The 22,081-nt window shown below is 43.1% G+C and overlaps 1 protein-coding gene and 1 pseudogene across 2 annotated transcripts in view; both read right to left on the minus strand.

Annotated features, from left to right (window-relative positions):
- BDH1 (3-hydroxybutyrate dehydrogenase 1) overlaps positions 1-20,832 on the minus strand; it is a 39,618-nt gene extending 18,786 nt beyond the window's left edge. The window contains exons 1-4 of one of the 2 annotated variants that reach the window (XM_045851655.1): positions 20,517-20,832; positions 7,041-7,167; positions 2,763-2,835; positions 1,980-2,090 (exon numbers count right to left, since the gene is read on the minus strand). In XM_045851655.1, the coding sequence (XP_045707611.1) occupies positions 1,980-2,090; positions 2,763-2,835; positions 7,041-7,123 (267 nt within the window). In that variant the 5' untranslated portion in view covers positions 7,124-7,167; positions 20,517-20,832. Of the gene's footprint in view, positions 1-1,979; positions 2,091-2,762; positions 2,836-7,040; positions 7,168-20,460 lie in introns of both variants that reach the window. The other variant, XM_045851654.1, reaches the window with a different exon arrangement.
- On the minus strand, positions 16,876-17,264 carry LOC123827454 (annotated as a pseudogene).
- Positions 20,833-22,081: the final 1,249 nt, after the last annotated feature.

The following is a 22,081-nucleotide window of genomic DNA, read 5'->3' on the forward strand; positions in this document are numbered from 1 at the left end:
TGAATGAGGAAAGCAAGAAAGAATGCTGTTGTGTTGAAGTGAAATAAGAGGTCAATACAATCTCATAAATTGTGTGTGATATTTATAGGAAATGGAGATAGGAGATAAATAGATACAATATGTAGATATGTATATATATGTATGTGTATGTGTGTGTGATTATTTATACATCTTCTATTTCTGTCCACTGAGAGGGACAAAGAGCAGAAATGCCCCATTAGCAATGAGCACACTTAATGCTCAGATGTTGGTTTCTAAATTCCACTAAAAGGAAACAAGTAGAAACATATCTACATGGAGAAATGTATGTGAATGTTCATAGCAGCATTATTCTCAATGTCCCAAAATCTAAACATATATTAAAAATGAATGAATTTTTAAAATGTAATATATCCATACAACAGAACATTATCCAGCAACTAAAGGAACAAACTACCTATACATTCTGCAACATGGATGAATCTCATAAATGTTATGCTAAGTGAAAGACATTTGGCACAAAAGCCCGTACATTATACGATTTCATTCATATGAATAGTCCAGAAAAGACAAATCTAAAGAGATAGAAAAAAGTAGCTATTTAGGACAAGAAGAAGGTGTGGTAGTTGTGCAAATGCTCAAGAGGGAAATTTTTGAGAAATAGAAATGTTCTGAAAGTAAACTGTGGTAATGATCTCTAAATTGGGGAAACTGTCCTCTAATTACTTTTGCAGCCTCATGCCCCAGTACTCCCCTTCATGCACCCTAAATTCCACTGACAAGGGTTTCAGGACCATTCAGTGGGGGAAAGGACAGTCTTTTCAGAAAATGTGCTGGGAAAACTGGATATCAACATGCAAAAGAATGAGGCTGGACCCTTACCTAACACCACATACAGAAACTCAAAATGGATTGAGGAACTAAATATATGAACCAAAACAATAAAACTCTTAGAAGAAAATGGTACAAAGGCTTCATGACATTGGATTTGGCAATGATTTCTTGGGGATGACACCAAAAGCATAGGAAATAAAAGAAAAATAGGCAAATTGGACTTAATAAAAATTTTTAAATTTTGTATATCAAAAGATACTACCTACAGAGTAAAATAATAACCCACAAAATGGGAGAAAATGTTTGCAAATCATACAGCTTGTAAGGGACAAATATCCAGAGTGTATAGAGAACCCCTAAAACTCAACAATAACAACAAAAAAAAACCCAACCCAATTCAAAAATTGGCAAAGGGTTTGAAGTGACATTTCTCCAAAGAAGATATATGAATGACCAATGAACACATGAAAAGATGCTCAACATCACTAATCATTAGGGAAATGTAAATCAAATCTATAAGATACCATGAGTATTGGGACCATACCCATTAGGATGGCCACTATCAAAAAACAGAAAACAAGTACTGGGGAGGATGTGGAGAAATTAGAACCTTTGCACACTATTGGTGGGAAGATAACATGATACAGCTGCTGGGAAAGACAGTTTGACTCAAAAATTAAAATAAAATTACCATATGATCGACAATTCTACATCTGGGTATATACCTAAAAGAAATGAAAGCAGGGTCTTGAGGAGATATTTGTATACCTATGTTCATAGCAGCATTATTCACAGTAGCTAAAACATGGAAGCAACCCAAGTATCCATCAATAGATGAATGGATAAATAAAATGTATTATATACATACAATGCAATATTATTCAGCCTTGAAAAAAGAAATTCTGTAAATTGCTACAACATGGACAAACCTTGAAGACATTATGGTAAGTGAAATAAGCCAGTCACAAAAAGACAAGTACTGTATGATTCTACTTATATGAGATACTTAGACAATGTAAATATATTTAATACCACTGAGCAGTACACTTAAAAATGGTTAAGATGGTAAATTTTATGTTATGTGTATTTTACTGCAATAAAAGCACCCCTACAAAACAATGACTATGTGTGAAGGACAATGGTGACGAAGATGACCCATCCCTTACCTTCATCAAGCAGCCAGCAAACACAAGGAAGCCTTTTGAATGCAGATGCTTGGCCAAGGAGAACCCAAATCCAGAGTCACAGCCGGTGACCAGCACAGCTTTGCTGCCAACCTATTTGAGATTAGGTCCCATGTTAGGAACTAGGATCCTGAGGGCAAAGTGGCCAAGCCTCCTCTGGGCAATAACAACTAGTTCTTCCTGAGTGGACTAGGCCTGGCCCTCACTGCCTGGCTGTTTCTGTCTGGAGAAGCATCCTAGTATGGTGGGAAAAGCTTGGACTCAGAATCGGGAGACTGGGTTCTAACCCAAACTCTGCCACCAGCTAATAATGTTGCTTGGGAAGTTACTTCCCCTTCCTGGGCCTCAGTTTTGTCATCTGCAATCACCTGTATCACCATCACCATCATCACTGTCGTCTTCATCATCACTTACCACATGCACAGCACTGTGCATGCATTATTCTGAACTCTCATAATAACTCCATTTAGTAATTATGATTATTATACCATGTTATGAGTGAGGAAAAAGATAGTTTTTAAATGCCCAATATACTAAGTAATAGAACTGAAACTAAAACCAGGTCTGAGGGATTCTAGAGTCTGAACTCCTAACTTCTAAAACTCATTTGATGGGAGGTTTTTAGGGGGAGTGAGGTGGGGGTCAAGAATGCAAGAAAGTGGTTCTGAGTGTCCTGGAAGCTCTAAAGCCCTGCTCTGAAGGTGGCCCAGGGCCTGGGGGCTCTGACCACTTGACTGGTTCCCAGGTAGCTGGGCTGCCACTCACTGGGTTTACTGCATCGGCATAAGTACGATGACCCACAGGGACGAAGGACGCAGAATAAAACTGCAGTGTGTACCTGCAAGAGAAAAGGAAGCCATGAGCACAGGCTGAGGTCACACCTAGACCTTGTTCCTGGGGCAGAAGCAACTCAGAGTACCCTCAGCCACCAGTGAGCAGCACTGACTGTCTCCCCATGCTGAGCCCCTGGGGACAGCTGCTGGTACTACTGAGGAAGAGGTCCTCTTTCCTCCAGGGCTGCTAGGCTGGTAGAAAGTGGGACATCCGTTGCAGTGACCATTTTTGCCACTGTGTGGGAAGAACATTCAGGTGATACAGCTTTGTTAACAAAACTTTTTGCAAATTTCATGATTTATCCCTTGGGTTTTATGTTGCTTTCTGATAGTTTGTTTAATTTAACATTTTATTTTGAAATAATTATAGACTCACATGCAGTTAAGAAATAGTATCAAGAGATACCCTGTACCTTTTACCCAATTTCCCCTCATGTTAACATCTTGCAAAACTATGTATGACACCACAACCGGGATACTGACTTTGAGGCAGTAAAAATACAGAGCATTTCCGTCACCAGAAGGATTCCTCAAGTTACCCTTTTATAGCCACACCCATCCTCCCTCCCACCCTACATCCTCTTTAACCCTAATCTGTTGTCTATCTCTATAATTTTGCCATTTTAAGAATGTTATATAAATGGAATTTTATACTATACAACATTTAGGGATTGCTTTTTGCTTTTTAAAAATTATTAAATGGAATTTATTGGAGTGATATTAATAAAATTATATAGATTTTGGGTGTACAATTCTATAACACACCATCTGTATATTGTATTGTGTGTTCACCACCCAAAGTCAAGTCTCCTTCCATCACCATTTACTGGGGGGTTTTACTCTCTTCTACCTCCCTCCACCCCCTTTCCCGCTGGATCACCATACTGTTGTCTGTCTATAAAGTTTATGAGGTTGTGAGGTTTGGTTTTCCCTTATTTCCTTCCCCTTTTCACACAGCCCCATGGTACTCACCTCAATAGCCATCAGTCTGTCCTCTGTATCTATGAGTCTGTCTCTATTTTATTTGTAAATTTATTTGTTCATTAGATTCCACATATAAGTGAAACCATATGGTATTTGTCTTTCTCTGACTGGCTTATTTCACTTAGCATAATGTTTTCCAGGTCTACCCATGCTGTTGCAAAAGGTAAGATTTCCATTTTTACAGCTGAGTAATAGTCCATTGTATATATGTACCACAAATTTTTTATCCACTCATCTACTCCTGGGCACTTGGGCTGCTACCAAATCTTGGCTACTGTAAATAATGCTGCAATGAGCAAAGGGTTGCTTATATTCTTCTGAATTAGTGTTTTGGGTTTCTTCAGATAAATACCCAGAAGTGAGATCACTGGGTTATAAGGCAGCTCCATTTTTAATTTTTTGAAGTAACTCCATACTGCTTTGCACGGTGGCTGCAAAAACCCCCATTCCCACCAACAGTGCAAAAGTGTTCCCTTTTCTCCACATTCTAGCCGGCACTTACTGTTTGTCGATTTATCAATGATGGCCATTCTGACAGGTGTGAAGTGATATCTCATTGTGGTTTTAATCCACATTTCTCTGATGATGATTAGTGACGCTGAGCATCTTTTCATATGCCTATAAGCCATCTGTATGTCCTCCTTGGAGATGTGTCTATTCAGGCCCTTTGCTTATTTTTTAATTGGATTGTTTGTTTTTTGGTGTTGAGTTTTATATGTTCTTCATTAATTTTGGATATTAATCCCTTATCAGAGGTATCGGCAAACATGTTCTTGGGATTGCTTTTTTCACTCAACATTATTCCTGGAGATTCTTTGAGATTGTTGTATGCATCAAAAATTTGTTTCTTTATATTGCTAAGTTGTATCTAAAGTTTGCCCACTATGCAGAGCCAGTAAGAAGAGCAGGTTTCAGGTGTCAGGGCTGGGACCACGCCTAGACACTCCTGAGGAGGCTTTCATCTGGACAGATGGTGTGTACTGGGCGACCACTGCCCTGAGGCAGACAAACATGGGAAGGGGGGTGGTACTCTGCTCAGGGTGTCACATCTCAAAAAGGTGCTCAGGTCAAAAGGACACATTCAGGTGGGAGACCTGGATACTGATTGGGGAAACCATGGGAGATGACCAACGAAAAAACATGTAGGCGAATGAGAAGTCAGAGCAGTGGGGGATAGGGCTGAAGTGGCAGGGTATCCCTAGGGATAAACATTAACTTGTTCAGTATGAATAGAGAGGGCAGACCCAGGAACAAGGGTTGGAATTTATAGGAGAAATGATTTCTGTTTGATAAGAAGAAGGATTTTATGAGACCACTACCCGAAGGCAGGAGGCCTGCTGTGAGAGGTACTGTACTGTTTGCCCCATAACTGGAGATACAGGGCTGTAAGGTCAGTTGTTAAGGATGCTATCACAGGACCCACCCACAGGTGGGGACAGGATTGTGAGGCCCTTGCCAACTGAGATTCAAGCAAAATGACCAGGCCATAGTTATTCCCCACCTACAGTCCTTCTGTCTGATGCAGGCACAGTGGCCCCTTCCATCCTCCTCACCCACCTGGGCCTCCCTCCTAGGCCTCTGCTGACACATTTGCCCTGAGGACAGCTAATGCCCTCTGACTCAGCTCTGCCCCCTGATCGCCCTGTGCCCAGCCCCTTCAGCCTAACCAGTTATTTCTATAGTCCTTCCCGAAGATTCAGAATCTCCCCATGACAGTCTTTCTTTACCCTGAAATGAGCCAGAAGCTTGACCAATACCTCATTCCCCTTTGAGGATAAAACCTTTGTAAAAGTATTTAATTTCTTTTGGGACTATTTTCTCCTCTATAAAAAATAATCTCTAGAAATCTCTCAAAGTCACATTTGAGACAGGATTTTGCCATTTCTTTTTTTTAAATCATTTTCTTTTATTGTTCAAATACAGTTGTCTCCATTTTCCCACCAGGATCTTGCCATTTCTATGAATCACTCATTGAAAAAAAAATTCAGTAATTCCCCTTCTCAAAAGCTTTTCAGTAGAGCCAGCTATGTTCCCTCTTCAGAGGTGACAGGGTGACATTTTAACTGGAAGGGCCATTTTAACTCTTGTTACATGGTGTCCTCTGTAGTTGAAGCCCCATCTCCAACCAAGCTGCTGTGTCCTGAGGAAATGCTTTTAAGTGACTGTTCCTATAGGCCTAAATGCATGCTTTTCTCAACATATTAATTGGTATAGAAAATACCCATCAATTTTCTAGCTGCTGGGACTTTGAATTTAACCTAACACTTAATTTCATTGCTCTTAAACATAAAAGAAAAAGGTATTATTTTTTCTTGCTCTGGCTGTGACAGAGGAAAATGAGGTAGCAGAGTGCACCGAATCCCCTTGGAAAAGGCAACCCCAGAGCTCTCAAAGAAAAGCTGATTGTTTAATTTGTACTTATCTTTCTCTAAATAACATAAGCAGAACTCACTTCACTGAACTCAGTGAAGTCTCAGGACATTTTAGTTACCTGGCTTCATGTGTAAGGTTTGAAAAGAGCAGTTACCCGGGTGATCAAAGCAATGGCACACATCAGACAGAAAAGTCCTGGGCCTCACGATGCAGTGCACTGAGATGACACCACCTCACATGGGTGGCACTTTCTAAACATGAATACCTAACTCTAAACAGGAGGACATCACACAAACACACATTGAGAGACTTTCTTCCAAAGGTCAAGTTCAAAAACAACAAAGACTCAGGAACTGTCCCTTAATAGGAAGAGAGGAAGGAGACAAAACAACTAAGTGCACTGTGGGACCCTGGTTTGTATCCTGGACCAGTAAAGGTCCATTAGTGGACCATTTGACATTTGACTCAAGTGTGTGTAAGTGTGTTAATAGCATATCATGGTAATTTCCTGCTTTTCATGACTGCACTATGGTTTTGTAAGACACTTGTAAGACATTTGGGGAAGTTAGGTAAGGAAGATACGGAAACCCTTTTACTATTTTGGCAACTTTTGTATCAGTGTAGTTATCTCAAAATAAAAAGTTTAAAAATCTGATGAAAGATATTCTTCTGTGCCCTGTGTGGGTCTCTGTCTTCTGAGGACACCTTTGAGTTTCCTTTGCCAGTCATGGCAGGGACTGAGAGACATTGTTGAGAGTCAGGCTTTAGGACCACCTGTTATCCTTGTGTGAAGAGCTCTGCTTTGCCCAGAAAGTGTGTCCCTCGAGGCCAACTTCACCATTCAGTTTCTTACCTTGTTCCATTTTCTCTGTTAGAGAAACTCAGGGTTTTCCCTGGGAGCTTTGACAGGGGTCTAGACAGGCGGGCAGTCAGCATTGTGGTTATACGAGATGGAATGAACAGCCTCCTCCTGGTGAATTCTGAAACACAAAATGCACTATCAGCATTGCCTTGTTGCCCTCAGAGGTTTAGGCAGGAGGGGCCATTTTTCTTGCAGGCTGTGAAAGTCAAACTGAGCCCTGTCTATTCGACCCAGGTCTGATTAGGCAGGCCTTCCTGCACCTTCCTCTCAAACTGCAGCCTCATGTGATGTAAAGAGTCAGGAGGATGAAACCTGGGTTCTGGTTCTGCCTGTGCCACCAACCCACTGGGCAACCCTGGACGAGTCATCACCCATTTATGCATGAGGAGGGTAGATCAGACCAGTGATCCTCAAACCAAGCTGTGCAGCAACCACTGGGGACTCAGGGACTCAGAGGCCTATCCTCTCAGGGATTCCAACTCCATGAGCCTTTGTGTTCCTCATACCCAGCAAGTCATCAATCTGTGTGACCCAGGACAACAACCTTCAGCCTCAGTTTCCCCACATGCCTCTCAGACCACTTTTCCAGCCCCATATCCTGTATCATTTGCCTTGGCTCCTCACCTCTCAATCCAGCCCCACCAAACACAGGGCCTGGCTCTGAGGCTGGGTTCATCCATAACTCATTACTGCATGGCAACTGCCGTTATATTATAAAATGAGCATGCTTTAATCAACCTAAATGAAAACACACACACACACACACAGTCTCTCCCACCACCCTCCCACCCCCTTTCAAGGTTAAATAAACCTTATTGCAACAAGGCAATGTAGACTTAGTGCTTCCTTAAGGTTACTCAGCACCATAACTACTTGTGTATTATTAACTGTTCATCATGGTGTGGCTTGGTTGCCTCCCTGTCCTAGTCTCTTGTTATGACTCCTCCTGGCCTCACAGAAGAAAGGGAGCCTGGGAGGGAGCTGAGCAAGGCAACCATAGCCAAAGAGAGATCGCCCTTTTCTTGGTGAACCTTCCTAGCCTCTGCTGTGCTTCTGCCTGGAGGCAGCTCCTGTCCTGCCCTTTTGGTGTCTTCACTCAAACCTAACTTGGCCAACAGGTCTGTAATAAGCTCATTAACTAGCCAACCACTGCAAGTTCACTTCAGGAAGCTGATGTGTGGGTCACCGACCAGCAGTGATCACGGAACGCTGCGGATGGCTCGTCGAAACTCGAGAAAAAACATGCACAGAGACAGACCAGTTTCTGTGGAGAAGTAGGGACAGAACGGCCACCCCCTCTAGTAGAGAGTGCCTTGGCCACCCTCTGTTCCGGAGGGCGCCACTTCAGCCACCCTCCCTGGTGGGGAGAGCACGCAGTTCCCCCTCTGGAGAGGCTTTTTATTGGTTTCGTTTGAATGAGAATTCAGGTAAAATCTCATTACTCATTGCTAGGAAGTAAGGATCAAACAATAGATAACAAGGAACTCTGAGGGTCTATTTTGAGTCAGGGTCAAATAGCTGTAAAACTTTAAAGAACAAACTTACTTCTTCCTTGGACCCTTATCATTCGACTGAGAGCATTCTAAACAAAGCAGGTTTCACAGGATTTTACATATTCTTTCTTAGGCCTGATCACCTGGGGAACCTGCCCTTTTCAGCACAGAGCTGCACCACCCTGTCGTTGTTTCAGGCTTAAGTGGAGCTAGGGAACTAAGGCAACCAAGAGATAAGGAGATTTTCTCCCAGATGATGAGGACTCAGGCTCTGTCAAAGCCGAGGAGTGAGGGTCCATCACCCCCTTTTGCTGTAGCCCCCAAAGTCCTTTCTTGGGGGCCTCCCACGTGATCGTGCCTGTCTTAGATCATTCCCCCCTTGAGGAATCTTACCCATCATTGGCTAACCGACCAAGCTTTGGGGTTCAGTTATGAATGAAGCAGCAGAAGCAGCACTCCTGCCAGGGAGATAAGCTTTTGTCTTCTTGCTGGCTTACAGTCCAAGGCTACTCCCTCAGCCTTAGCCTTGGTGGGGTTACAGCTTCTGATACCAGGCAGGGCAGTTCCCAACAGAAAGCAAATAAGGTTTAACCTGTTTAATACTCACAATAGGAAAACAAAAAGGATCTCTTGGTTTATGTGATGTTTCCTGGATCAGGCAGTAGGCTCCTGCTTCCCCTTTGGCTCCTACTCTCCATACTCCATTGCCAGCACTGCAGTCAAGTTATGTGACTCCCTTACCTAAAAGCCTCCTTCCCTTACCTGTTGGAACGGCCTCTGCCTCCTTCCTAACCTTGTCTAGTACTGCACTCCCCTGGGCTCACCACATTGTAGCCACACTGACCGTCTGGAAGTTTCTTGTGTATGCAAAGCTCTTTCCCACCTCAGGCCCTGGTTCCTGCTCTTCCTCACTGTAGATGACTGAGTTCTTCTGGGCTTTCAGACTTCACAAAGCCTGTCCTCAACCCCCCATGCAAGACACAGAGGTGGTACTCTTTAAGATCACTCTTCAATCCAAAATTAATATCTTATTTCATTACTTTATCTTCTCATTCTAGATCATAAGCTTGGTGAGTCCAGGTGCCTTGTCCATCTTGTTCTTCACAGAATCTCCCATGCCCAGAAGAAACCTGGCACCAAGGAAGCACGCAGTGAGTCTCTGCTGAATGGGTATAATCTGTGTGCTCAGAGACCCTGGCCCCATCCAGGCTGGCTCTCCATGGAAGGCCAATGCCCATCATGCCCATGCTGGACTCAGATTGTTTAACTGGGTGACCTCCACCCTACCCAAGCACAGACCAGCTGGCTGAGCACACACATCTTCACCTTCTCTCACCAGAACTGGAGTCTGAGGTCACCACCACTGGGTGTTTTCAAATCCAGTCATCTATAATTAAAGACCTTTCTATCCCTTATGTTCAATACTTGTGGCAGAGAATGCTTCAATATTATCTCCAAATAGAGGTCTGCTTTGAATTTTATTTTCCTCATAGTCAGCAATATCCAAAAGTGCTGGAGTCAAAATAAAGTGCACAAAAGCTCAGCTCCTTGAATAATGAATGCACTATTCACAATGCTGTCTCATATGCAGAATGGTAGACCTGTAAATCTTTTTCTTCTTTTTTTAAGTTTCTTAAAAACATTGCTATTTTCACTCCAAACAGTACTATAGGCAGGGGGATTCCCATACACTCTCCAGGGTTCTTTGCCATCTTAATGCCTTGAGCTGGGCTTCATTCTCTGTAAATATTAAATTCTCAAACTTGAAATGCCCCTCACTTGCCTGTTGGTTTAGAATTAGAAATGACTGTGGGAAGTAGATGCCAGAGAATGGCAGAGGAATTGTGGGGTTTGGGAGACAGTCTCCTTAGTTTTGAATTCAATGAGCTGTCCCAGGGAGACTTGACACAGGGGGTCTTGATTCCCAGCAACCAGATTTATAAGACACTGTAGCAAAATAAAAATTCTCCCACGTCAATTGTAATCTGGAATAAACTTCACTGAAAACACTTGCATCTGCTCTCAGGAGCACCTCCTTTCAATTTTCAATGCATAACCCATTGTAACCTGTGAGCACCCCTAACCGAAAATACAGTGTGCATCCTTGCCCTGATGCTGGGCTCCATTGCTGCATTTGGACAGGACTATCTTACAGATGACATAGCTGGGTTTATTCCTGTGGGTCAGGGTCAAGGTGTCCCCTGCAAGGGACAGACATTCCCAGTACTGACATCCTTGAAAAAGGTGGGGCATCATCAAGAAACAAGTAACATAGAAGGCAGGCCTTAGGCAGGAAAGAGAAGTCACTTATTTCTGGACAGGAAGTCTGAATGGGCCTTGGCACAACCAAGTGGGAAGGGAAGGCCCTGTCCCACTGGGGTGGGCAATCTGGGTTCAGGCAGGAACCATACCATGTAGGAATCCCAAACTGAGGACCTTAAGACCAGCTAAGGTGAGACCCCAAAGCCTAAAAACTGGCAGTCTCTACTATACTTAGCTGTTTCATTTGGTCAGCCTAGTGTTTTAGCTAGGCAGCTAAGTTATGGTTGAACTCAATACAAACAATTTTCACTTACTATCTTAAGCCTACCCAGATCACTGTTGCTAACCGCCTGGACACCATGGGAATCTCAAACTCACCAGATTCCTCATCAGATAGATACATATTATCCTTTGGCCATCTCTCTTCTGATTGCTTATTATATATATAGTGTTGCCTAAAAGTTCCAGCTCAATTTAGCTATGCCTGCTAACTGCACAGTTAATGGGGGCTTCCTTGAGGCCCTGCAAAAGAGCACCCTGACAAGTTTCAAAGCTCTCATTCAAAAAGATGCCTGTTATTCCTTAGAAAAATAACTATTATGGAACAAAAGTCTAAAAGCATTACATAGGAATATCAAATGATATAGTAGACATTGTGCTCACCACCGTTTTATCGTAAATAAAGCAATGACTCTTGTGTACCTGTATTTAAGAGATGCTAATTTGGCAAACCTAATGCTGACATTTGGATTAGTCTGAGGCACTCCAGTCCCCAGATTAGATTTAGGAGATGGCCAGTTCTCTCCAGGAAATACTTCACAAACATTCTCTGCAGTGGTCATCTTTTGGATGTCTGTCCTGATCACTTTATCCCTATTCTCAGACCTGCCTTTCACCCCCATGATTTGGCCTCTGCAGCTGTAGTTGCACAGTGAGACCTCCCTCCAACCATGACGTACTGGGTCGGGGAGAGACACTTGACCAAAGATGACTCCATCACTCTGTCCCCTGGCACTGACTGAGAAAGAATGCAGATCAGCCTCTGTGGGGCAGGAACATGTGGAGAAAGGGGGCAGTTATGCTACATTGGGCCTAATGCCACAGAGAGATGGAGAAAGCCAATCTGCAGAGAAAGAAGAGCCAGGTACACATGCAGAAAGGAATGGCGTTGGAGGTGGAGAGAGCGAGAAAAAAACAAGAGAGTGCGATTCAGCATGTGGATCCTTAGAAAGAAAATGCCTACTAAGAAGGGCTCCTGGTGGCTAACTAGGCTCAAATTTAAAAAACAGAGCCTATCAGCCATTTCCACACAGGGGCCTCTCATGCAAACTGCACTTCAGGGAGAAGCCTGCACTGAACCACTTGCCTCTGCACTGAACTGACTGCCTGCACTGTGTTTCTGCCATCTGAGTCAGACCTTACATAGGAGTTCCTGGAATTCTATTTCAACCAATAAGACTGAGGCTTTCCCCATCTAATTAGAACTGCACAGCTATAGCTCCATCAGCACCTTCACCATCCAATCAGATCAGCTTCATTCTGACAAATCAGGACCATGCTTTTTGGACCAATCAAACTTATGAGGATTTGGAGTCCTCATTCGCATGAGGACAGACCAATCAGGGGCCAGAGACAGGGACTTCTGCCTATATTAAAGTCAGCTCCCTTCTGGCTCTAGAAGCATACTTTCCCTTTCCACTGAAGACTCTGTCTCTCTGCTGAAACCCTAGAGATTTCTAACTGGTGCAGAGCAGACCAGACCAGGCTAGAACAGAGCAGAGCAGAGCAGAGCTATTCAGCCAGAGAGGGGCTGGCCCCAGGGCTGCCTCATTCCAGTGCCTCCTAACAGCTGTGCTGCTTCATAATTGAGCTGTAGTATCATTAAGCTGTTCTCACAGTGGTGCTGTTCTTATAGCCATGCTATATCACAATTGAGCTGCTTGCACTGAATAACATTTTTCTTCACTCCATCCCAAACTGGGGATTCCTGTTGGTGTTGAACTGATGCCAACCATAGGTTGACAGGCAGAACTGCATATGAGGCTGTGGTGCTCTCCTATCCCTCAGCTCTGTGTAGTATGCAAAGTCTTTATTCTCCATATGGATTTAAGCAGCTTTGAGTTTCTGTTACTTGCAGCCAAAACAATATTGGCTAAAACCCACTGAAAGCAGGTTCTTTCTTAGATTATTATTAATTCTTACACTTGTTCCACATTCTGAGAATGCCACACTGTAGATTTTATAATGATAACAGGAACATGGGTCCCACTCTCTCTACTTCTTGGTTTGCTACTGGACTGAACCTCGTCCTCTACAGTTGCTAGCCAAAAGTAAACTCTGAGGTGATTTTATGAGAAGGAACAAATTTTATTTCCAGCTAGCAAGCAAGGATACACCAGGGGTTCACTCCCAAAGTGGCACATCCATGAACAATTCATCTTTATTCAGGGAAATCATGCATACACTTCAAGGTGAGAATCATCATCCCACATGTACGTGGGAATGTTCCTGTGCATGTGCAGTTGGAAAACATGCCTATACGTATGTCACATATTAAAAAATGGTAGAAGATGTTAGTTTATAATGAGGGTATGATAAGAATAGTTCAGGAGGAGGTCAGTAGAGGGTCCTCCAGGCTACTTTGGCTGGCTTCAGGCAGTCTGAGCTGGCCCCTGGTCTTGCAAGGCACCCTGGGCTTATTCCTATAAACCACTCTGGCAATCTTCAATGTCAGGGGTGGTGTACATACAGAACAAATAGCTACTAAGCCTTTCTGTTAGATGCTTTGAAAATTACAAGATAACAGTCACACAAACCTTACAGGGGTGTCCAATCCGTGGCCCATGCCTGTGGGCTGTTTGCAGCTGAGGATGGCTATGAATTCGGTCCAACACAAAACTGTAAATGTACTTACATCACTTTGCTTTATACTAAGTTTTATTATTTAGATATACACATTTTCTATATTAGTGATCACAAACTTGGGACTTGCTTATTTTAAAAGATTATTGAAAGGGCTGCTGCATAATTAGGGTTATTATGCTGACTTTTTTGCTTATCTGTGGTGGCAGATATCACAAAAATTTAGGACAGATCTTTTTTTTCCATCAGTTTTTAAGTGTTTGTGTATGTAACATGTGGCCCAAGATAACTCTTCTTCCAGTGTGGGCCAGAGATGCCAAAAGGTGGGACACTCCTGTCTTACGACATCTAGGGTGAACTAAGTGGATTTACAGGTTAATCTAAGTAAAGTTATGGATTCTAAACAAAAATTAGTCTGTGTGTGTGTGTGTTTATTTATTTATTTAAAGATTTTATTTATTTACTCTTAGAAAGAGAAGGGAAGGAGAAAGAGAGGGACAGAAACATCAATGTGTGGTTGCCTCTAGTGCACCCTTTAGAGGGGACCTGACCTGTAACCCAGGGATGGGCCCTGACTGGGAATTGAACCAGTAACCCTTTGGCTCACAGGCTGGTGCTCAATCCACTGAGCCACACCAGCCAGGGCTTATTTATATATACATATATGGTTACAAATTGGCCTCCCCTGGGGGAAAGTGTTACCAGAGCTCCCAAAATTACAATTGCCAGAGTAAGTAGGAATTCCATCTTTAGGAGAACAGGGCTTGCCTACCGAATTCAGGTCAGACCACTAAGCGATGAAGTCTCAGGGCTGCAATCTTGGCCTCTTCTCACTACCATGGCAAGCTCTCATAGCATTAAATATGATCAACATCCTACCAATTCCCAAATGTTTATCTCCAACCAGGTTTCTCCGCTGAACTTGACTTATATATCCAATTGCCCAACCAACATCTCCACTTAAATGTTGAATAGGTGTTGCAAATGTCACCCGTCCAAACTGAGCTTGTGTTATGGCCCTTAGCATCTGCTCCTTTACATCCTCTTCATTCTTGACTCCTTTCCTTCTCATACACCCCACAGCCAAGCTATCATCAGCCAACCCTGACACCACCTTCACCATATGTCTAGGATCCTCTGCTACTATTTTTTTTTTTTTTAGAGAATACAGTGCTTTACCACTTACAAATCTTTCACATACATTCCATTTGACCCTCACAACAACCCTGTGAGGTAGGCTGCACAGGTATTACCGTATTTTGCTCTGTATAATGCACTCCAGTGTGTAATGTGCACCTATGTTTTTGGCCCAAATTTTCAGGAAAAACACCTTTGTATTTTTATTTTTTTATTTTTATATAATCTTTATTATATTTTTCCATTACCATTTAGTCCCCTTATACTCCTACCCTCCAGTTGTTTTATTTTTTTAATTCAATGACTTATTTATTTATATTTAGAAACAAAACCGATTATCACATTCAAGGGTATTATTTTGCATACAGATATCATTATTGCTTTCTAGAGTTACTTTTAATGCATAAGCATAAATAAAAGAATTAAAAACACTTATAGCTATGGAATTAGTATTACCCCTGTATAATGCACATCTTTATTTTTCCCTCAAAAATTTGGGCAAAAAAGTGCACATTATGCACAGCAAAATGATATTCTTCTCATTTAACAGATGAGGAAAATGAATCTCAGAGCAGTTAACTGATGTGCCAAAGATTCTCAGTTAGTAAATAATTTCTGTTAATATCTGTCTTTGGCCTAAAAATTTAGCACCCAAGCTTCTCCTCATACTCACCCTACCTACTTCACAGGGACAATGAAGATAAAATGAATTCAAGACCAGAAAAATACTTTGGAAGAAAAGAAGCACTGTATAATTATACTTGCAAGCTATAATTTTCCACATCACCCTTTTCATTCCAAGTTGTGTGTAAATCCAGAATTTAATGTTGTCTCTGTTCTGTGTTCAACTAATCAACTAAATAAGGCAGGGGAAAAGGGTGCTCCCATTTAGTTATATAAATTACAATTAGGGTAACTTGTTATTATAGCAAATTGAAAAGCAGCATGAAAAGGCCAGTGTGCGAGTAGGACCCACTGAAGCACAGAGCAAGCAAGGCAACATTATCAGATAGGGCAAGCTTGCATAGAATGAAATTGTGATGTCAGAGTTCAAACTGGCACACACAATGGTTAATTAACGCTTGGTGGTGGCAAAGAAGAGTTATATGTTCTGTATTATATAAACAAGCAAAAGATTAAATGGGAACCCATGCAAAAGTATTTCACGTCACACAGATCTCTCCAGCTGCCTATGTTACCGGACTTAAGGGGTTCACTGCTTGAGATGTTCTAGTCAAGTATGAAACATGGTTGTTGCAAGGTAGTTTTATTTACTTGCAGCAAGTAAAGGAGACAAAGGATTCATATCCAAAGCTGTCTCACTGAAAGGAGGGTTAGCCATTGCTTATATATACTACTTGATCATTACATGCTGATTTCTTCTTTGCAGTTGGCTTCACTTACCATGTTGGGTTTTTGTCAAGCTCATCCTGCTTCCAGTTGGTCTGCACAATACTGTGCTACATTTTAACATTTAGCAAGCATAGCATTTAGTAAAAATGGCCCAGACCTTGAGACCCTGGTCCCATCTAACACCTACAGAAAATATAAACAACAGTATCATCTTCATTTTAAAGAAATGTGCTCATATCCTAAACTAACCAAGGAACAGCTCCATGCTAACCTTCCCTGGCTAAAACAAACTATGTAGTACCATAATTCCTAGTCAGACTAATACACAGAATGTCTTTTCTTTCAGCCAAAGCATTTCTCTCAACAGAATGTCTTTTAAGGTAAACAATTAGATGGCTGTTTGGGTTTATTTTTCAGGATACACTGTGTATCCTCTTGCTTTTAAGACCCCCTCAAAATTGAGTTTTTGTGGGGGGATCAGCCACTTTTCCTCCCCAAGCAGATCATGTCTTGGTAGACTTATTCTCATCCGTGGCAGCTGGGAGGGCCCTGTGTGTGGAGCACCCCCCACCCCCGCACAAGTTTTTATCGGTGATTCTAAGAACATGTGTTTGTAACAATTGATGTGTAATAGGTGAATCTCACATATTAAATGTTCTATAGCATGTGTTCAGAAGATTATACACTATATAAACTATTCAAGTCATATAAAACTATTTTTAGGGTCTTTTTAACCGAGAAGAATAATATTCAGCACATTTCTCCTCCTGTGATTCATACCAAGCAAGCTTTGTTCTGTTTTTTATTTTCTTCTACAATAGTTTCATATTTCTCCTTCATTTCTGCCCATTCTAGGTGAAGCAGTTCTATTTCTAGATTTTCTGGGCTAGCAGCTCCTAGATGCTTTAAAAAATCCAAAGCACTATTAGGTATCTCTGATTCTTCATATAAGGTTACTAATACCTGTCAGCATGTTCAGCACCCTTGAAGTCTTAAAGTAACTCCAGAACTGCTCATGCTTTGAGTCAGCAGCTTTATAATGGGCCATAATAATAGTGGCAGCTGCATAGCTGGCTCCAGAGACTGTGGCTGATGAGCTCTGAGCAGTACTTCCCTCTGCTATCATCTTTGTCTAAGCTTTCATCCCTTCTTGCCTGGATTATTACAACAGTCTCCCAACTAGGCTCCCTGCTTTGAAGCATCCTCGCCCCACTTCAGACACTGTTCAACATTGCCTGTATGATCCTGTGAAATAGAAATCAGACCATGTCAGGAGCTGGGGGACTGGGTGAAACAGATGTAAAGACTGAGAAATACAAATTGGTAATTACAAAATAGTCATGGGGATGTAAAGTGCAGCAGAGGGAATATAGTCAATAATACTGGAATAACTATGTGTGGTGGCAGGTGGGCACTGGAAATATTGGAGGGAATACTTTGTAAAGTATGATTGTCTAATCACTATGCTGTACACCTGAAATCAATTCAAAATAATATTGAAAATAAACTGTAATTGAGAAAAATAAAAAATGCAGGAAAAGGGTAAAGGTACAGAAAGAAAGGAATCAGACCATGTCACTCCTGCACCAAATTCTTGCTCAGAATAAAAGCCAAAAACAGTATAGACTGTCTACAAGGCCCTACATGATCTGGGTCTCCGTGCCTCTCAGATCTCACCACCCTTGTTCATAGCACCTCAGTCACAAAGGCCTTCTTGCTGTCTTTGGAACATGACAGGCAAGCTCCTGCTTCAGGGCCTTTGCCTGTACTTTTCCCTCTACCTGGAACATTCTTCCCCTCACTATCCACAGGGCTCATCCTCTTCCTTAGTCTTTTACTCAAATGTTTACTCACTAAGACATCCCCTGGCCACCATATCAATCCCACCCTGACATTTTGTATCCCCTTTCCCTACTTCCATTTTTTTCTTCCTTGGCAACTTACATTATAGCATTACATGTATTGTGCTTATTTATCTTATTTTCTAGTCCTATTAGAATGTAAAATATGAGACCAAGGGATTTTGTCTGTTTCATTTATCATTTTATCCCAATACCTAGCAGTGCCCTGTACACAGTAGGCACGTAATATTTGAATGCATTAAGAGATTTCAGCAGAAGGATACCATGATCATAATTATGTTTTAATATGATAACTCAGTGGGTTAAGAAGCTATGGCAGTAATCAGGGGCCACAGTGTACAACCATGCGGGTTGCATACTGCACAACTCAAGTGAAATGATGAAAGTTACTCACCCCTGGGGAGACATAAAGGGCTACTAGCCCTAGTGAAAACCTTGGAGGTAATTAGAAGTGGTCAGTCTGGCTATGTTTTGAAGGTAGAGCCTACTATGATTTGCTGACAAATTAAATGTAAGATGTGGAAGAAGAAAGAATTACAGATATTTTCAAGATTTTGTTGCAGACCAAGTCAATCCAACTGACAGATTAAGAAGACATTCTGATCATAAGAGCTTACCACATTTTGAATCAGAGTATACACACTGAGAAACCTGATCCTTACCAGGGCCCCTTCAAATCCCATCTCCAGCTATACTTCTTCCATCTACTCATTATACCACTTGCTACACCATCCCTCAACAAGCCCTATACTTTTCCAATTTACTGGTTTTGCTCATCCTATACAAAATCTGACTTCTTCATCTGACCAAGTCCTACTGACTCAAATTAACACCTCCTTCAAGATGTCTTCAAATTAACACCTCCTTCAAAATGTATTTCTTGATCTCTAAGTCAAAAAATCAATCTCTCCCCAAATTCACATTTCACTACTTGCTTCTGTGCATCTGTAACTGCACTTGCCTAGAGAGGATACTATTTAGAGGTATGTATTTCTGTTTACAACCATTCACAACACCCATGTAACTACCAATCCCCACCTGGACTGTGAGTGCCCCACACAAAGGACCCACCTGTTGTACCACCGATTTCTGGCTCCTGCAAAGTATCTATTATGGTGCCTGACAGGAATCGGAGGCTCTAGAAAAGTGTATTGGACAGAGAGTATGAAAGCTACACACATTTCAGAAGTCAGCTTCCTTGCCCACCACGGGTATATGCCCTGTACCGGACCGGAAGCCAACGCTTGGGTAGAAAGTACATTAGCTGCGTCATACAGGATCCCAGCAGCAAGAGGCTTGCAGGTGGCCATTTGCAATGAATTATTTGCCTCTGCACCCCCTCACAGTGGGGTGCAAGGTTAAACGGAGATTCTACATCAGTTGACTATGTTCAGAATTTCTATGACCAGCTGGAAAAAACAGCACAGAGCTCAACTACACCAGCAGCAACAACCGCTCTCCCAGCAGAGACCTGCACCAGAAGCTCAAAGACCGCCCCAAACCGCTGGGTCTCAAGCCTTCTTCCACCGCGGAGCAGAGCGTCCGACGCCTGAAATGCGCAGGCGCCGCCGCACGCAGTACCACGCAGCCAATCTCAGAGCCAACTTTCCTAGGCGGGCCTGAGGCGGTGGCCGCAGGGGCTCGCCCAGAGCCGAGCTCCCATTGGCTGAAGCGCGTGCCCCACGAAGCTCCGCCACATTTCCACCCTTGGGCCCCCTTGGCTCCCGTCCTCCCTCCCCTACACTAGACTCCCAAGCCTGCCCCTCAGCGCTGCCACCTTGCTTGGTCCTCTTCCTTTCCCAGTCCTGTGGCTCACCCAGTACTCCAGCAGCCGCCGGCTTGGCTAGTGCTCAAGACAGCTGTACCGGAGGCCTGACCTCTGTCTAGCATTCTTCCCAAGGCCACAGTACTAGGGAAGGGAGCATTCCTCACGTCCTTGAGAACAGAGCCTCCTGGGGGGCACCGGAGCGTTAGGAGTGGTGCGGGGCCTCAAGAGGAGATATGGCGGAGAGAGGAGTAGTGCTCAGGGCCCGGGACTGGAAAGCAGCAGTACAGTGTGACCTTGGTCCGGTTCATTCCCTATTTGGGTCGGGACTCCTTTCTGTAAAATGCAGCAGCAGGGAAGGATGAGTCCGGAGAGTTTTATGGGAGCCTTAGGACCGTTTTTTTCAACCTGGACGTCCTCCTGCAGAGCACCTTATACCCTTATACCGAATAATGGCGAGGCTCCAAGGTGGACAGAAGGCCCAGGAGGGCGGCGGGTGAGGATCATCAGAGGCTGAAACAGGTATGGGCGGGATCGGTCCATCTTACTATCTTGTCTACTCCGCAGCCGCCCGTCCCACCAGCAACCCTCGGCAGGGAAGGGGCTGCGCGAGGCCAAACCAAACTAGGCAGAGGGCGCCCACGCACAGCAGCAGAGATACAGACCCCTCCTCTTACCCCAAACCAAATGGGCAGGGGGTCCCAGCTGCGGAGCGCTTTGCTGGCGCGCTTGCCTTAATCCGGCGCTTCACAAGTACTCGCGCTCCTAGCTTGGTGGACGGACTGGGGCACTGCAGCCGTTTCCTTCTCTAAGGCCCTTCACCTCTCCCGAGGCCTCAGATACCCGGATGCTCCTAGACCCCCTCGGGTGCTGGCGTTCTGGCTGCGCAGGGGGTCGCGATGCGGGTCGCGATGGCGGACGTTGCCAGGGCGGGGAGTGCTCCCGCGCCACCTCCTAGGCTCTGGGGCTTCCGGCCTGGCCCTGCTCCAACAGAAGTTCCCCCAATTGTTAAGCGCCCAAGCTACCCGTCCTTGCTAGGCGCCCCCTGCTGCCAGTCGGTCTCACAGCTAAACCGGGTGCAGATCTCACCCCAGTCCGGTTCCTGGAACTGGCCGGGGAAGAGAAGTCACCGCTTCAGGAAATGAGGAAATCCTGGTGTGGAAGAGGCTCCTTCCAGGTCCTATGCATGTTTGCTGTCTTTAGAGCTCACCAGGGTTGGTTGGTTGGTATTTATTATTTTAATACTTAGTATTTTTTTAATTGGACATCTTGGCCAACAAATATCTTTGTAAAGATACAGTCTTAGTGGGGCTGGGGGGAGGGGAAAGGGGGAATATTGGGACAACTGTAATAGCATAAACAATACAGTATTTTTAAAGATACAGTCAAATATTTTTCTTCAAAATGTAAGGCTATCAACATTATTTGTGTTCAATCCAACACGTGTACATATAACTAAAATAATAACAACATAGTAACACCAAAAATTGTAAGTTATGGGCTAAAGAGTCATTCACATTTGAGCTTATTTTCATAAGGGTGTGTCCCTGTTTTGCATGATAGGAATTGTTGTGAAATCTATATAGAGTCCAAAGAATATACCAATATAACCACATATAGTTTAGGACTAGATAATGCTTTTAAATTCCATTGTGTATAAAATAGATTTAATTATGTTGAAACTGATGTACAGAAGTAACTCAGTTACCAAGTGTAGCAAGCAAAATTTCAGCATTCAAATTGCATTATTGCATAACCATTGCTATGTATTCATAACAAATTCAGTAACTCTCAGGAAATTAAATTCTACTGAGTCTTGTATGAGTGTATAAACTACCACAGTATTCACAAATTTAGGAATCCACCAAGCTCCCAGAACATGTTTCAAAGGTACAACATGACCTTATACTGTAGTTCCCTAGTCAGCGTAATACTTAGAGGCATCCCTTTCACTCTTGATAGGCTCTCTTTAGATGAGAGATTAAATGGTTTCCCTGCTCGGTTAGTTAGTTTTTAAATTTATATTTTAATCAGATGAAATTTATTTAAAGATTTGCTCTGAAGAGTTTTTAAAAATAGTTGAATAGTCCAGCTTCCCAGAGTTGCAGCAGTACAATGGCAGAAGATGGTGGGCACAGATCAGGCTGCCTGACCTACAACAAGCCTCCAGAATAAGAAATGAGCTGAGGAGGAAAGGAAATTATTGGGGCAAATTATTGGCAGATAAGGACTGATTGGAAAGGGACCAGGAAGATGAAAATGGGGGATGGGCAGTGTTGCAGAGTTAACTGGCCTGGT

The sequence above is a fragment of the Phyllostomus hastatus genome, unplaced genomic scaffold (assembly GCF_019186645.2).
Source record: "Phyllostomus hastatus isolate PE091 unplaced genomic scaffold, TTU_PhHast_1.1 phas_contig_86, whole genome shotgun sequence".
NCBI classification, from domain to species: Eukaryota; Metazoa; Chordata; class Mammalia; order Chiroptera; family Phyllostomidae; genus Phyllostomus; species Phyllostomus hastatus.